Genomic DNA, 16,982 nt, shown 5'->3' on the forward strand with positions numbered 1-16,982 from the left:
TCTGTCACTTTTAACCATGCATCTTCAGGAATGATTTTTAACCTTTCTCAGCCACTATCTCAGGAATAAGTGCTGTTGTTTATTAGAGGGCTATAACATTCATATACTGTATAAATCAATAATTTATATGAATTATCACAGGCTATTGTGGGGGTTAAGGCATGTGACAGTTCATGGCTGACACAAAGCAGTACTCCATTATTTTGAGAATTTCCCAGTATGACCTGAAAGCTAGTGAGTACACAGGTAGAGTGTTTTTGTGGCTATTGGTCAATATTGAACAGTGTCAGCCTTACCCCAGTGTTCCCATTGCAACCCTGAGGCTGGGAACACTCTCAAGAGATGAATGTGAAATGATGAGGACCTACAGTGATGATGAGAGGCTTCAGGTTGGCTTTAGAAGTGGGAGGTAGCTACTTGGTGTGGTAACTCTGCCACAGCCTCACGTGCGTGAGCTTTCAGAAGCAGGCTGGGACTGTCTTGGTGGTCCAGGGGCTAAGACTCCATGCTCCTAAGGCAGGGGGGCTGGGTTCAATTCCTGGTTGGGGAACTAGATCCCACATGCTGCAACTAAGACTCAGCACAGCCAAATAAATTTAAAAAAATAAATATTAAAAAAAAAAAAAATTCCTGGATCCATCCCTCAAATTCAAATTCTACTGGTCTGGGATGAGGCCTGAGCACCAGTATGGTTACAGTCCCAAGTGACCTCCACGTGTAGGAAGGTTGCTTCTGATAGTTGTATTACTCTACCCTTAACAAGAAATTTGGGGGACTTCCCTGGCAGTCCAGTGGCTAAGACTGCCTGCTCCCAACGCAGGGGGCCCAGGCTCGACCCCTGGCCAGGGAACTAGATCCCACACGCCACAACAAAGGTCCGTGATTCCACAGGTCACAACCAACACCTGGGGTAGCCACATAAATAAACAGGAAATTTTTAGAAAATGCTCGAGGCAGCCAGATGGGAGGAGTCAGGTGGCCAGAAATGGCTGCAGGACATTGACAAAAACGCAGAGTTGTTAGTATGTGGTTGGCTGAAAAGTTTGTTCCGGTTTTTCCATGAGATGGTGCAGAAAAACCGGAACAAACTTTGGCAAACCCAATACTGAAGTTATTTGAATCGCTGTGATTAACCCGTCTCCAAAACTTTCAACAGGTCAGCTACACAAGTACCCAAGGTGCAAGGCGTTGCTGGTGTGAGAATCACACAACAGGAAGGTTATGGGCGGGCAAGCTGAGTCCCACCAGAGCAGGAACTCAGAACCCGGGTGTCTGTGAGGTGGACGCTTGGCGGGGACGTGCTGGGGTGTGACGCTCGGCTCACAGTGACAACCAGAGCGAAGGGAACGTAAGCCCACGTGCCCAAGGTCTGCTGCCTGGATCCCTGGTTTGATGTCACCTTGACTCCCTTATCTCCCCCTAGCCCCGCTGCTTTCCTTCAGTATTTAAGATGCTTGACCAATTTATACAATTAAAATGTATGAGTCTAATCTCCTCACCTAAATTCTGATCAAGTGAATTGCCAAGTTGAATCCAATTAGAGCTCATTCACATTCTAACCAGTGTTTTTTACTTAAAGATAGAAGCCAAATATACTACAAACGCCCCCATTTCCATCTGTCATTCACTTAACTGCAAAATAAGATACACTCTAATGTGTCCAGAAACACAAAAAGATTATAAAAGTGATGTAACTAGGACCCACATCTAATTTTAAAAACACCTTCCTTTTTCTTACCATGTATTTAGTAATACCTACTAAATTCAGTAATATCTAATTTCACATATACAAATCATGAAAAATATTTTAACAATATAGAAGGCACGAATTAATGTGAAACAGAGACATTCAGCTTTAAAACAGTAAGTCGGCAAAGAGTTTTTATGTGTGGCCATTTATTGATTGCTGGGAATACAGCTTACTGAGAATACATTGACATGCATTTGAGGGGAGAAATTAACCAAACCTGAAAGGAAGCCATTCAATAAGCCTGAGAGTTAATAAGGTAAGAGAGATTAGATCTAAAGACACAGTGTGTGGGGTGACTCCAACAACCACGGAGTGTTGTCCTTAAGATGGCAGCTGCAAACACTTTGGGAACTTCTGTTCTGAACTACTCTGGAACTATCAGGATAGACAGAAGATCACCCTGCCTCTTTAGTTTAAACTAATGCAGCAAAGAAAGCTGCTCACTGATGTGCCAGAAAACAAAAAATTTGCTGTCACTTCGAACTGTTCAAGGCAATTCCATTTTTACAAATTCTTCCACACCAGTTTGTATGCTTTAGAGTTATACGCAGCTATGAGATTTAGAAAAGATTCACAACTGATGCAAAAGACTGTAGTCATATCATTCCCATATCTGCTGATTTATGCTCTGTTCTAATACTAGCAGATTTTTACAGCATATTGTCAATTTTTCCCCAAGGTGTTGAACTCATTGATACAATAAAGTGATATAAATTAAAAGAATTCCAGTTACACTTAAAAGGACAGAGATTAAATTACTGGAATGTCTCAGATCATAATTTAAAATTATTTAATGATATATGTGGTACATACGACATAAAGATTACAACCTAAAGGTGGATAAAGCGCTGAGACATACTCCTAACTGCAGAGTTACATGCCAGAGTTTCTCCCAAACTTTTTAACGGGTATTTTTTTCTTAAAATGGTAACATCGATGTTACTTGATATTCAAAATGTTCTGAATTGCTTTCTGTGGTAGCAGGAATAAAAAAGAAAACAGAAACGGACATACCCCAGTGAAATAAAAAAAAGGCGGGGGGAAGATTTTGTTTTTTTGTTTTTAAGAGGCAGTCTGTTCCTTCCATGAACCATGCTCTTTCCTTAAAGCTCTGGGGGTCGAGGGGCGGAGGGGGGAACCGGTCACGGCTTGCAGCGCTGGACAAACCGAGGGTACAAGCACACATCTCGGATGTGGTATCTGTCCAGAATCCAGGTCAAGAATCGTTCCAAGCCCAGGCCATAGCCACCATGTGGACACGTGCCATACTTTCTCTGTTAGAAAGAGAGACAGAGGAATAAAGACTGACTTTACAATTTTGTCTAAAATAGTGAAAGTTTTCTGCTGTAAAATGAGTCAGCTTATGGTGGTTAAGGGATAACCCCTGGACTTCCCTGCGGATCCAGTGGTTAAGAACCTGCCTGCCAATGCTGGGGACACGGGTTTGATCCTGGCCCGAGAAGATCCCACGCGCTCAGGAGCAGCTAAGCCCGGGCACTGCAGCTACTGAAGCCCGCGCTCCGTGACAAGAGATGCCACCGCAATGAGAAGCCTGTGCTCCACAACAAAGACCCAGCGCAGCCAAAAATAAACAAGGAATTCAACCCTTAAGCTACACTCCTTCATGGACCACATGGGAAAAAATATTTTGATATGAAAAATAAACCAGGGATTTAACACCCTAGAAAGAAGGGATTTCACACTTCAAATTAAGCTAATATCTGTGTATCAGAAGAAAAGGAACGACTAGATATTAGTAGGATCTAATGACACATTTTTAAAAACTCAATAGCAACAAGCGAGGCCAGCAGTTAACAGGTTTTCAAATTAAGTTAACATGCTAGTGGCCAAAGACAAAACGCGCAATACTCACATGCCACACTGTTAAAACCACGAGACTGAACACAGCTCATTCACATGCTAACGTACCAACCTGAATTCTCCCCTTCTGATGATCTCAATACACACAGAACTATTATACTGAAAAAGCACTGAAGGGCTTATTTAATAAAATAGTTTTTACCTGGTCCGTGTACCAGTAATAGGGAGTGGGGTCAATCCCTTCTCTTTTGTAACCTGCCAGGATCTCTTCATTATCCCAGATACGCATGGAGCCGCCCACAATCTCACCAACGTTGGGCATCAACACGTCGACCTTTCAGAATGAGCAAATAAAACAGTCTTACTTGCTGTGTTTTGACTGAGACCATGCTGTCAGTCACGGTGCTGCTCTAGAGTTTCAATGGAAATCACTAAAAGCGTCTGATGATCGTGCCAAACTCAAATATGACTCAAATGCTATAATTCAATGAGGCGGGTTAAACACAGTAAGAGGGCAGAAAACACTTCTTGAAATGTTGGAAGATTTATAATAAAATACTTGCTGTGAGCTGTATGTTACTGCAGTGGCCCCCCTCAGCCCCCACCCCACCACCCCCTCACCATCCCTCTACCCTCCAAAGGTAAAATCACTATCTGAGCCCTGGACTGACAGATTCGGTGAGGCGGGGGTCCTCGGGACAGCGCTGCATGTAGAAGGACTTGATCTCCACGGGAAAGCGACACAGCAGGATGGGCTCGTTGATGGTGTCCGTCATCAGCCTCTCCGGAGCTTCCGGGATGTCCTGAGGTTAGACAGGGGCTTCATGAACATCGACGCCTCCAAAGGCGCCTTGGCAGAAGCAGCTCTCTGATCCAGCGGCAGTCCATCATCCTACTCACCCAACAGAGCCCAGACACACGTCCACCCCATAACCCGTGACCACACGGATGTAAGGGACCATCTCTGTAAGCAGATCTGCCTCTTCCTACATTACACCTGGGCCACGTCACACGAGGAATGAAAACACACCAAGACACACACGCTGGGGGGGTGATATACTGCTCCATTATCCCTTTCCAGTGGCCAGTTTTATCTGGGTCTGAAGCAAACACAGTCCACCCAGTCCCATAAGGTGTAGGATAATCAGCAGATGCTTCACAACATCATTGATCTACACACACACACCATGTTATTAATAACACCCATCTTTAACTTCCCCTGTTATCTCCGCTCCTTTCCTGTTACAATAAATCTGCATGCCTTCAACAGTCCTAAGACACGGCTGTAAGACAAATAACCAGTGTCGAATTTATAAGTGTAACCACACCTGGAGCAGTTAGCCAAGAGAGGTTAGATGATGATGAATCAAGTTAATCTGTTTTCTGCTCACGTATCCTTCAGTAAACCACACATAAATTCAAGTTCAAACTGAAAAAAACTTGTCCCAGTAAAAACTGATTGGAGAGAATGGGGCAAGACTGATTGATTTAAGGTTAAGAACTGAGGGAGCTCCCCCATCGCCGGGCACAGTGGTTTGCAAGCTCTCCCTGGAGCCCTGCGCCCTCTACAGTCCAGGTAGGAAAAAGGAGGTGAGCTCTTTAGGTACTAGTCACGAGTACAACTTAACTACAGGAAAAGGGTCTCCCTGCACGTCTCAGGGTCTGAAGACCTCTGCTCTATCCTAGCTGACATGGAGAGGAAATGCTGACAGGCTTGGAGGGCTGCCTGCCGGGCACTGAGTTCAGTAGGTCCTCTGACTTTGCAAGCGGACGTCACCTCCAAGGCAGAGACGGGATCAGACAGCGGGGTCGCTAGCCTCTTGCTCAGCAGCAAGGACAGGGGTAGGATTGAAGCCTGGGGGGCTCACGTTCTTTCCACTCAACCCCACCACCTTGCTGTACTAGGTGGTGATAGCACTCAGGTTTTCAGCACAGAATCTGGTTTTACACAAGGTCAACCGAATTCATGAAACAAAGTAATTTATATAAGCCTAGTACCCTGTCCTCTCTCTGTAATTTCTTTCTAAAAATGAAACAAAAATCACACATTTCATTTGTAAAAGAGATTTGTAAATACTATGTAAGGAGTGGTTAAATGCACAAGGAAGAGGGTTTGGAATAGTGTTAATAACCTATTCCCACAAACAGTGCTGGGAAGGTGGTCCTGGGCAAGACAGACATGCTCAGTGTATCTGCGGCGCTGGGCCACCTTCCCCATCAAAGCCTTCTCTCCTGGTTTTACATTTTAACCACTGGCTATTTTCTTCTTTGAACCTCCTCCATTCGAAGGAGTTTTAATTCACTGTTTGGGGGGAAGGAAATATTCTTGCCTGGGAAATCCCATGGACAGAGGAGCCTGTGGGCTATAATCCATGAGGAAGCACAGAGCCAGACATGACTGAGTAACTAACACTTTCACTTTTCATCCTTTTTTGAAAGTCAGTTACTTTCTCCAGAAAACCAAAACAAACATACACACATGGCAACACTTTGCATGTGATGTCAAAGTTCAGAATGATCTGAAGCGTCCTGCCAGTCTAGAGGATTACAACTAGAGCTAGTAAGAACATGGACTTATGGAAGAGGAATGAGACAAAGGATGGGGTGTGAAGGCCACAAACTGGCTAATGTGTACTGAAGACCACAGAAAGGCACTGCCCTAACGTCCACTCTATACCTGAGCCATGGATCCTCACACTAGCCCAAGAAGGAGGGTCTGTGGTTATCATTTAACAACAAGCAGATGCCTCCTACATTACTGGTGACCAGAAGGAGCAATCCACTTAAGCACAAGGCTCCCTTTGACACAGTGACTACAGAGGATTTCATACCTCTCCAAATTCATAGAAGGTTCCATCTTCTTTCTTTATGTTGTGTTCTTTCAGCCACACAATAGCATCTGAATAGTTCATCCGTTTGAAAGGCCGTTTAGGGGGCTTAAAATTCTACAGTAGAAAGGAAAAACACGGTGTACATAAAGAAACATTCACACGAACATTTCAAGAGACGCTATTTACCATTATCATTGGATATGACTTGACGAACGGCAAGACTTGCTCATTCACGCTGGCAACAGAGGGGCAGAAGCATAAAGGGAGGGGTGCGTGTGGACGTGTTTACGTTTGTGTTTTGATGATAACCACTGATGTGTGCACATTTCTTGGTACTATAGGAATGCACTATTAAGTAATTAATTTAATGGAAACATACCTCCTTGTCAATACTTTCAATAGTTTGGATCAGATAATGAATCCTCTTAGAAGCATTATACTTTGTGTACTCTGTTGATTTAGGTCTCATTTTTAATTGGCCATTAAGGGAATTTTAATCCTAACTCTGCCAATATCTTTGTCTAAAGGCCTATTGCCATTTTTGTCACCAAGAAAGGCTGGATTACATTCTTTTACCTTCCAGATTGAGCTGGTATAGTGCATTCTTGTTTATCAAAATATTCATAGCTTTGGGATTTTGAAACGGTAAATATTCATGATGTGTGAAACAGTGTGATACATAACTATGATCTTAATTATATAAAAACGGATGCTTAGTTGTGAAAATACACACCTAAGAGCTAGAAGGACTCATCAAATGGAAAACTGCTTGTGATTATGAATGACTTTGCTTTTTGCATCTTGTGTTTTTTAGGCTTCCTATTATGCACATGTTAACTTTTCAGAAATAAATACTACTTTTAAACCTTAAAAAAAGTTCTTTCAGACTTAAAAGCAATTCGGGGAATTCTCTGACAGTCCAGTAGTTAGGACTCTGCATTTCCACTGCCAAGGGTCCAGCTGGAACTAAGATCCCACAAGCCATGCAGTGCAGTCAAAAAAACCCCCCAAACACTGGACATCCCTAAAAGTGGAAAAGACATACCAACTTTCTATGTAAGTTAAAATACTATGAAATTATTGGCAATAACTAGTATCCAATTTTAGTCTTCAAAATATCAGTCTGGTAATGGGTGAAGGGGATCAAAAAGTACAAACTTCCAGATACAAAAGAAGTTAAGTCCCAATAGGATGTAACGTATGACATGGTGACTATAATCAGTAATACTGTACTATACATTTGAAAGCTGGTAAGAAAGGATCTTGAAAGGTTGCATCACAAGAAAAAAGCTGTAACTAGGTGTGGCGTGGGGGTCATTTTCTGTTTTTAAATTTTATGTTTCTGGCTGCGCTGGGTCTGCGTTATTGGGGCACACGCTCTGGCGCATGTGGGCTTCAGCAGTTGTGGTGTGCAGGCCCCATAGCCCCGAGGCATACGGAATCCTCCCAGACTGGAGATCGAACCCATGTCCCCTGCAGGGGCAGGTGGGCCCTCAACCACTGGGCCAACAGGGAAGCCCCATTTGCTAATGTATGTGTCTCGAAGCATTACGGTGTACGCCTAAATGTGATATGTTATACACCAACTGCAATTCAAAAAAAGTCATTTATTTCAAAGCTCACCAAACTATTAAATCTATAAAAATCAAGAATGTGGACTTTGCTGCCTTCTAAAACAGAATCCTCATTTCGTGTTACCATACGACGGCAGACCTACCGGGTTGAGGTCACGCACTATGCTTCCTGCAGGTGACTTCAAGACTCTATCGACCACGTCACACACCAAGTCCTCCAGTCGGCTCAGGAGCTCCTCGAAGGTCAGGAAAGGACACTCAGCTTCCACATGAGTGTATCTGAGGAACACGACACTAGCTCAGAGCTGCCCTTCTTCCCACTAAGTTTCTCTCAACCAAGGATCTTAATGCTAGGAAGCTGTCCATAAAAGTAAAACTCCCACCTTGCTAATCAACTCCCAACTCTGCAAATTCATTTTAGCCCACCTGACTTCCTTTCCCCCCTTCTTAATGATTTCTTGCTTATTCCCCAACACATAAAGGATCAAGAGACAGCAAATCAACAGACCTTCGTGAGCTATGACCTAAGAGGCAGAACTTCTTGGACAGTTTCCATGAACTCATTCAAGTGCCCTTTATAAAACCTCTTAATACTTCAGAGGTTTTACACAGACTGTCATGTACCTCCATGAAGACTGCTTCTCTGAACAGGTTTTCTCAGAAAACAAAATTTAAAACAAAAGCAAAAAGACAACCACATACTCAGCCAGGTGCCTTCGTGTTCTGGACTGTTCCGCCCTGTATGACTGTGCGATACAAAAGACATCCCCCAGAGCAGGAATGCAGGTCTCCAGGTAGAGCTGAGAGGACTGGGTCAGATATGCCTCTTCCCCAAAGTAGTCCAGCTTGAAGAGTGTGGCACCGCCTTCCACCTGTGTTTGCACTAACGTTGGAGGAGTAATCTGTGTGCAAACAAACAGGAAAGGGGTAAACAGAGGCCTTCCGTGAGCACCGGGGCTCAAGTTCAACCATGCCAAAAGGCATCGTCTGCAGAGGGTGACCCACGCACACTCACTTCGTGGTACCCCCTGTCGAAGAAGTGGTCTCTGAAGCACCTGGTGACCACGGAGCGCGCCTTCAGGATCTTCGACATGTTCTCCCCCCGGATCATCATGTGTCTGTTGTTGAGCTGGACGTCGACGTCAGACTCCTCGTTGATCAAGTTGTCAGCGCCTCCGGCGGGGGCCAACCCAATCAGTTCCCAGAAGTCACAGCTCAGCTCGTGGCCCCCCGGAGCCTACCGTTTTAAACGGGGTGGGGAGGAAGAAAGGGAGGGAGAAGGAAACAGAGAATGTACAGGGTGAGGGATTCTCACTTGTGTCAACAGTTTCAGTAAGCTCATATTTAATTACTGGGTCTAAAAAATTATTCACATATAAACAGCAAGTTATTCTCGCCCTTGAAGATTATTCAGTAATTCTTCAGGCTGGAAATCACTGAGATTGTTACATCATACAAGCTGTATGGCACATGTATTTCACTGGAAAAGGCAAAGGCACTCTAAAGTTAGCAAGTGCATCACATCTTTATATTTATAATGCTAAATTCCAAAAAAAAAAAGACACTAAAAGCAACAAGCATACCACTCTTCTCTGAGAAACTCAACACACTCACCTGCTTGCCCTTCGGGGTAAGATTCAGCATTCCATACACTGCAACGCTGCTCTCAGTGGACAAGACAACACCGTTGTAACACTGACACTACAGAAAGATCAAGTTCAAATTCAGTTGCTCACATTTATAGTAACATATTCTACCAAATAGAAAGCAAAGGGGATTATTTATAAACAAGTTATCTAGTCCAAAACTAGCAAAATAAAAGACACCATTCAATCAAATGTTTATACAGACACACACATATGTGCATACATCCTTTATACACACACACACACACACACACACACACACACACATGCATGAATAGCACTAGTCCACATCTCTTTAAAAAAGTGAAGGAGAACTTTATAAGGGAGGGATCAGGCCATCAACACCTGAGTCCATTAATTATAAGGATGACTGGAATTATGTGATTCATCATGTGATGTAATTGAAAGAAGACAGCTATGTCCATGCAGTAGTTATATTAAAAAGACCTGAATCTGATCAGACCTAACCTCCAGCTTGTAAGAAACACAAAGGATAGAGGAACATTTACACCTTATGATGCAATCGACCAAATCCAGAATGTGGCAAGTCCCACAGGACAAATGACCCAATTTTTTCCAATAAATGGCATGGGGGAATGTGACAGAAGAGAATGAAAGGGGAGAACTGCTATAGATTGAGAGAGATTTCAGAGACATTATCAACTGTAGGCAACATGTAGTTCTTGTTCAGATCCTCATTCTAACTAACCAACTGTAAAAAGACATTATGCATCAACTGGGAGAATCTGACTGGATATTTTTTCGGGGAGGGGGTGTGATAATGATTATGTGGTTATATGAAAAATATTTCTTCCTGGGGCAGCATATGCAAGTATGTTTACATGAAATATGATGTCTGGGAGATAAAAGGGGGGAGGAGTAAACAGAATTGGGAATATATTAGTTATTAGTTGCTGAAGACTTAATGTGTATCCCTCCCAAATCCCTACGATTAAACCCTTTCCTGCTGTCAGGTGGGGCCTTTGAGAGGTAGTGAGGATTACATCAGGGCATGAGGGTGCAGCCCTCATGAACGGGACTAATGCCTTCCCTTCTCTGCAAGGATGAGGATATAACAGGAAGTGGGCAGTCTGCAACCTGGAAGACGGCCCTCACCAGAACCTGACCGTGCCGGCAGCCTGATCTGGACTTCCAACCACTAGAACCGTGAGACATAAACTTCCGTTGTTCCCATGCCCCCCAGTTCACGGCACTCGGTCACAGCCTAACTGAGACATTACTGAGGCTGAGAGAGGAGCCTGGGCGGTTTCCTCCTGCTGTTCCATTTTTGAGATGTTTGACATTTCCCACAGTAACAGTTTAAAGTAAGTATCCAGATGCCCAAATTCCCTAAACTAACAATAAAGGAAACTACTGAAAAAATCAAATATTCAGCCATCGTAAATATGAGAAAATGTTTACCAAATCATCTGACAAGACACACTGGAGAAAACCCGTACCGTCCCGCAACACTAGAAACATTAAATTCTTTCCTAAAAACGAGAAAGAGGAAGTTCAGCCGGACTGTTCTTGAGGCGCCTGGAAGCACTTTCTCATAATTTAATCTTCTATGAAGGAACTGCCAAGTCTAAATGTGGAAAATCCAAACCTCCTACGGGGCCTCGTTCCTTTGAAGCAGTGTCACTACTCGGTATCTGCAAAGTATTTTACCTTCTTTACTGATTTTCAAACCCCACGCGAGCCTCCTGACCCACAGCATCATGGGAAGGCAAGACATAAACATCTGAGTCGAGGGGCCGAGCCTCCTTCACGCCCGCGTCCCCTGCAACGCCCAGCACAGTGCGTTCCGTGGAGGGTGATACACACAGCCACACAGAAGCACGCGTGGCTTTTTAAGCCCCGTTTCTTTTTTTATGAAGCATTTGATAACCACTTACAATAAAAAACATGCAAAAAAATAATAATAAAAAGAGAAAGCAAAACATCAGGACCAAGTACAAATATGCTAGTCATAAAAATCAACATCACTGACACCAGCCAAGTTTCAGGTTTGGCTCTGCACTTGCTGTAATGTACCCCCTGCTTTTCATTACATAATTCAATTCAGTTCAACAAATATTTCCTGGATACCTCCTGATGATTGTTTCCAGGATCAAAGGATACAACTGATTGTATCCATTACAGTTAAGCAACATTTAAATAATTTTTAAACTTTCAATAGTTGTATTAAAAGAATGAACTTAGGATACCAGTCACTGTTTCCTTTGAAGAGCTAGCATTCCCAAACAAAAATACCCTCCAATAAATGCTTTTCCTCATGTTCTTCATTTAAGACTAGGCATATTGAAAATTAAAGAGAGAAAAGTACAACCATGCCAGTTACCTTGCCGACGCAGCCTGTGGACCCAGCCAAATACCTTTACCCTTTGGCCTCTATATCCTTCTAGTTCCCGAATCTTCACCTGTCAAGTTAACGTAAATAATGTTTGACCCAGCATGTCATTCATCACATACCAACTTTGTCATGAATATCGGATGGATGGCAGTAAAGTGTTTAAAAAAAACCAAAAATGATGTAAAACTGCAGATACCCACTTGACTGCATGTTACGGTCAAAAAATCTCACCATGCCAGAGGAGTTAAAAAAAAAAAATCCAGGTCTTCTTTGTCTTAGTGCAAAACTGGCCGAGAGAAACACCCAGAACTTCAGATATTGCTCAAGTCAGTGAATCAATGAAATTCATGGCAGCAACAACCCTAGCCCACACAGAGCCCCTTCCCTGACCTCACGGACCCTCCTGGCACCCTGGGAGGTGGAAGCTACCAAGGCTGGCTTTCATCTGGGGGACGGGGGGCGGGGAGGAAGGGGCTGGCGGGTGTGGCCGAGCACACAGCTCCCTCACTAAGGAAGCAAGAAAAACACAACAGCTCAGTAGCAGTAATAACTATTCTCTTCCAGAAAGAACATAGATATAATCCAATTAAAAAAAAACAAACACAAAAACCTTTTTCTCTTAAGAGGTCATGAGAATAATGGATTTCAACCTCCTCCTTTTACGGTGAGTAAACTGCCCCAGGGAGGGTAACCACAGCCCACCGGGCCTGGATGCCACAGTTGGCAGCTTTCAGTGGGGACAGAATGTGTTCAACATGGCGATTACTCAATTTTATTAAAAAGTGAGCCCAAGGACCAGACTCACAACTCTCCAGCACTACCGCTCTCTCCCCCTTCTGAAAGAAAAGACGAACACTGCAAAGGCCAGAGCAGGCAGACGCTCCTCAGACACAGGGGGACCCGTGGGCCCACCACACGTGAAACAACATGCGTCACACTCACACATTTCGGCTCTGGAAGACTTGGGTCGTTTTTAATGGTGATCTTCTTTGCTTCTTCCAGGTTCTTCTCTCTTCGCAAGTTGTCTTCTGCCTAGTTTGAGTGAGCGGGCAATCCGTTAGCACGGCATCTGGGGTCCTAAACCGAAAGGCGCCCACAGCACGCGCTGCTCACCTCCTTCTTCTCCCGGGACTCACTCTTCATCTGCTCCCTGTGCCACAGCTTCCTGATGTTCTTCATCTGGGACTTAGAGATAACATCCCACCTCTGGAGGGCAAACAGGCAGTCAGCGCTTTCAAGACCACTGTATTCTAGTGGAAATTTCTTCACAAAATCAGATTCTGTAACGTTTCGGGTTCACCTTACCTCATTTTCTTTTTGTGAATCTACATAAATGGTAGGAAAGGGTTCTTTTCCAACTGTCATCAAAGCCTTGGGGAAGGGAGAAAAAGGACATTCCTTTAACATCATGCAATGTTTAAAATTAAGATAACTCCTGACTCACGAGGTAACTTCAATCACCTAGAACATTATCAAGAGCCCAGAAGAAAACATAAAGACCCCACCAGCCAAAGGTCAATGCTGATAGAAGGCACGGCTGAACGTACTAAGAAGACTGTACTTAAAGGAGACCATCCATATAGTTTCCCATACTAGTGAACAAGAAGCAGCAGATTTTAAGAGGCCACAGGGACCAGCAGGAAGCATGCTGACAACAGAAGGCACAGCTAACAGCGAAGGCCAACTGCAGAGCGCCTCTGGGTGGCTAATCCTCACCAAGGATCCAGGCAAGTCATTTCAGAAACTCTCAACACAGTGGTCAGCTACACAGAAGTCTGTCTCGTTTAACTGGAAAAATTCCCGTGTGTAGAATATGTACCCCCTTTTCACCAATACTGGAACATATCTGATGCCACCCTATCATTTGATATCTTACAGTTTATATTCTTTTCTAAAAAAATAGATGGTTGGAAGTATATAAAAAATAAGTATTTTATTAATTGCTTCAAATATTCCTTCAAATCTGCTCCTAAGTTATCATCAATCAAGAAACATAATGAGTTGTTGTCTCTAGTTTAACACCTGAAGCTTATGAAAAGGAATCTTTTCTAAAGATCTCGTTTCCAAACCTGAAAAATACTTTTCATCTTGATTGAACACCAGTCTCAACTCAATTACTGCTAGAGAGGAGGAGGGAACCTGGATCTTTTGGAAACATCCAACAGAGTTCAGCTTCTCCTTTTAACAATCAGACTTTGTAAGAAGTTTGTAAATCACTAAGAATTGATTTACTACCTGACAGTCTGTACTGACTCCTTCTTTGCTATTACACATTGAAAGAACCTAAGTGTAATTCTCCAAATCAGATTGGCACACTTTTTGCTAACAGCATACATTCATCTAAACACTACTGTCAGTTTTGGGGAATCACCCCAACAATCTGAAATAAGAGTCTTTCCGCTAAGGTTTAAAAAGTAAGATCCGTGTTTGACACACCAAAACATAATCAGAGCATGAGCTAAAAGAGGAGCCAGTGGTCCTGGACAGGAACACTTGCTAATGACCTAAACAAATACTGTAACACAGCTCCCAAGAAGGGGACTGGCCGGCCACGGATACACAGCAAAGTCAGGGCAGTGCTCTTCCTGGTGCCGCCCTGGGACAGGGCACGATCCAGCTTCCTTCTGTGGCAGCTGTAGCCATTCCAGTCAACAGGCAAGGCCACAGATACCTTCAGAGGGAAGGCTTCCTAGCCCTACACCGTAACCTGATACAATCAGATACCCACGTCCTGAGTCCAAGCTCTTGAAGAACTCATCTGAACTGTATTTGGCCTTTCATGTAAGTTGGCTTAGAGAACATGCTAAACTTACTAATGGATTCTACTACCCTGAGAAATAATAATTTACTGTTAAATTAGCATCCTGGCTTTAGGCTCCAGACTCATGAAATCCTGAGAGTCTGTTCTGAGGAATGGGTCCCTTTCTTGGTACTGATATAAATCAGGTTCCTCAATCTCAAGGTTCAAGATCACACCTGGATTCAAGTGGTAAATTCACCAAGAGAACTCTGAGGAGTCAGTTTGGAAGAAATGATTGGAATAAACTCAGAATGACTATGGGAAGATAATTTTTATCTCTACAAGAACTAAAAAACTGATCATTTGATTCATTGGAGAGAAAAATTCCATGATGCAATGCTGATGGTAAGGAAGAAAAGAAGGCACCTATTTAAAATGTTTAAGGGGAATTCCCAGTGGTTAGGGACTGGAAATCCAGTGCTTTCACTGCCAAGGGCCTCGGTTCAATCACTGGCCGGAGAACTAAAGATCCCACAAGCCTCAAGGCATGTGTTCCCCTCCCCACCAAAAGAAAGTTCAAATAACTTTAGGTATACAGCATCTAATATCCTTAAAGCTACATACCTGTATACACCCCTTACTTGCCCTTTCCCGAAAGTTCTCTTCAAATCTAGTGCTTGAGATAAAACTCCTGACAAGTCATATAGTAACTGGCAGGAATCATTAATAAATACAAAGTCGTTTTCCTAGTGAGGAAGAGGCACTACCTTAAGGCCTGTTTTAAAAGGTTTCTCCTTGGTTCCATCACCGGTAGCATCATTTCCCTCTCGGTCGGAGACATACAGCTCTGCTGTTTTACAAAAAGACAATAAGTTACTCGTTTGGTCAGTAATTAAGTCACCTCATACTGCAGCTACTTTATCCATTCTTTATCTTTGTAAACAGAACATGTATCTGATCAGTGAAAATTATCAAATTCCAGGGACTTCCCTGCTGGCCCAGTAGTTACAACTGCATGCTCCATTAGGGACTGGAAATCCAGTGCTGGGAATCCAGGACTGGAAATGCAGGGGGTGTGGGTTCCATCCTGGGATCCCTGAGATCCCACATGCCATGCGGTGCAGCCAAAAGATTCTTAAATTTTAATTTTAAAAATGTATCAAAGTCCAAAAGAAATTATATCAGTTTATTTTCCCACTCCCCTATCCAAGGACATCCATCCCGTAAGAAGAGACTGATCAAATTTAGCTTTTCAAAATGAACTTTGATCATTTTCCTTTGCGATACTTCTTCTATTAATATCTACTTGAATCCCAACAACAAAGCAAGGGCTTTGTAGTTAGCCAGACTGGCCAACTGGGACGTTGCACTTTAACAGCCAGGGACCCTGGAAAATTCACTTAACCTTTCTGGGCTTGTTTCTGAGCCTGTAAAATGAGGGAAACGATACGCATATCTTTAAGTACTTACTGAGGATGAAATATATAAATCGGATATCCTGGTGCCAGAGCACAGAAAATCAAAATAAACATCAGTTTCCTCTGGCCTTTAAAGGAAACCAAAAGCTCCGAAGGTAAACGAATTGCACAAGAGCCTCACAACTGTGAGCGGGCAGAGACATCATTTCGGATCTCCTACATCCTCTCCTTTTCCTACTGCACCAGATGGCCTCCCAGGTGAGCGAGAGGGGCATTCTCGAATACCCCCTCCTGACGGTCACTCGGAAGACGCAGACACTCGGGGGCGGCCCTGAGGTCTGTCCGGGCCTCTCTCAGCGGAATCACGGGCTTTCCCTCACCGGGACCGCGCGGGGAGCCTGCCGCGCCCGGGAGAAGCCCGGCCCGGCCCGCCCTCCCCGCCTGCCTCCATCCGCGCGCGCGGCGCTGAGAGCTGTACTAGGCCGGAACGCGGGGGCTGCCCGCGGCAGGGGCTCCACTCACATCCCCCCGGACCCCGGCCTCACTTACCGAGCACCATCCCTGCGGGCGCCCTGGCCACCTCCAAGGACATCGCCGCCAACACGCAGCCGCCTGGTCTCCCCTCGGCGTGCGCCGGCGGCCTCCTCAACTCGAAGGTTGCATCATCGAACGTCGCGCAGAAGCCGTCGCCGTAAGTTACCCCAGCGTCGCGGCTCCATTGGTTACGGGAGGTTACGGAGCTAGGGCGAGCGGCGCCGCAGCCGCCATCTTCGGTTCAGGCAGAGGCAACTTCCGGTTCCGGCGCCGCCTTCGGGCTACCCCCTCCCTTCCGGCTGCTCTGGGGAC

At 44.3% G+C, this 16,982-nt stretch overlaps 1 protein-coding gene across 2 annotated transcripts; it reads right to left on the reverse strand.

Annotated features, from left to right (window-relative positions):
• Positions 1-1,876: 1,876 nt before the first annotated feature.
• NARS1 (asparaginyl-tRNA synthetase 1) lies at positions 1,877-16,884 on the reverse strand. Of its 2 annotated transcripts, none has more exons than XM_043444093.1 (15): positions 16,686-16,884; positions 15,486-15,565; positions 13,284-13,349; positions 13,092-13,184; positions 12,921-13,010; positions 11,967-12,045; positions 11,045-11,115; positions 9,591-9,677; positions 8,992-9,213; positions 8,679-8,878; positions 8,120-8,255; positions 6,403-6,516; positions 4,243-4,374; positions 3,774-3,905; positions 1,877-3,024 (listed from the first exon to the last, which is right to left on the reverse strand). In XM_043444093.1, the coding sequence occupies exons 1-15, from the start codon at positions 16,726-16,728 to the stop codon at positions 2,893-2,895; spliced, it is 1,677 nt and encodes a 558-aa protein (XP_043300028.1). In that variant the 5' UTR covers positions 16,729-16,884; the 3' UTR covers positions 1,877-2,892. The 2 variants fall into 2 exon arrangements, with proteins under 2 accessions (XP_043300028.1, XP_043300027.1); XM_043444092.1 differs by having other exon boundaries at positions 15,486-15,568; positions 16,686-16,883.
• Positions 16,885-16,982: the final 98 nt, after the last annotated feature.

This window comes from Cervus canadensis, chromosome 23, assembly GCF_019320065.1.
Source record: "Cervus canadensis isolate Bull #8, Minnesota chromosome 23, ASM1932006v1, whole genome shotgun sequence".
Lineage (NCBI taxonomy): Eukaryota > Metazoa > Chordata > Mammalia > Artiodactyla > Cervidae > Cervus > Cervus canadensis.

Coding starts and splice junctions, on each gene's coding strand:
- NARS1 (XM_043444092.1), bottom strand. CDS start 16,728: ATGTCCTTGGAGGTGGCCAGGGCGCCCGCAGGGATGGTGCTCG. Junction 13,011..13,091: donor AGTCCCGGGAGAAGAAGGAG/GTGAGCAGCGCG, acceptor CACTCAAACTAG/GCAGAAGACAACTTGCGAAG. Junction 9,678..11,044: donor GTGTCTTGTCAGATGATTTG/GTAAACATTTTC, acceptor ATCTTTCTGTAG/TGTCAGTGTTACAACGGTGT.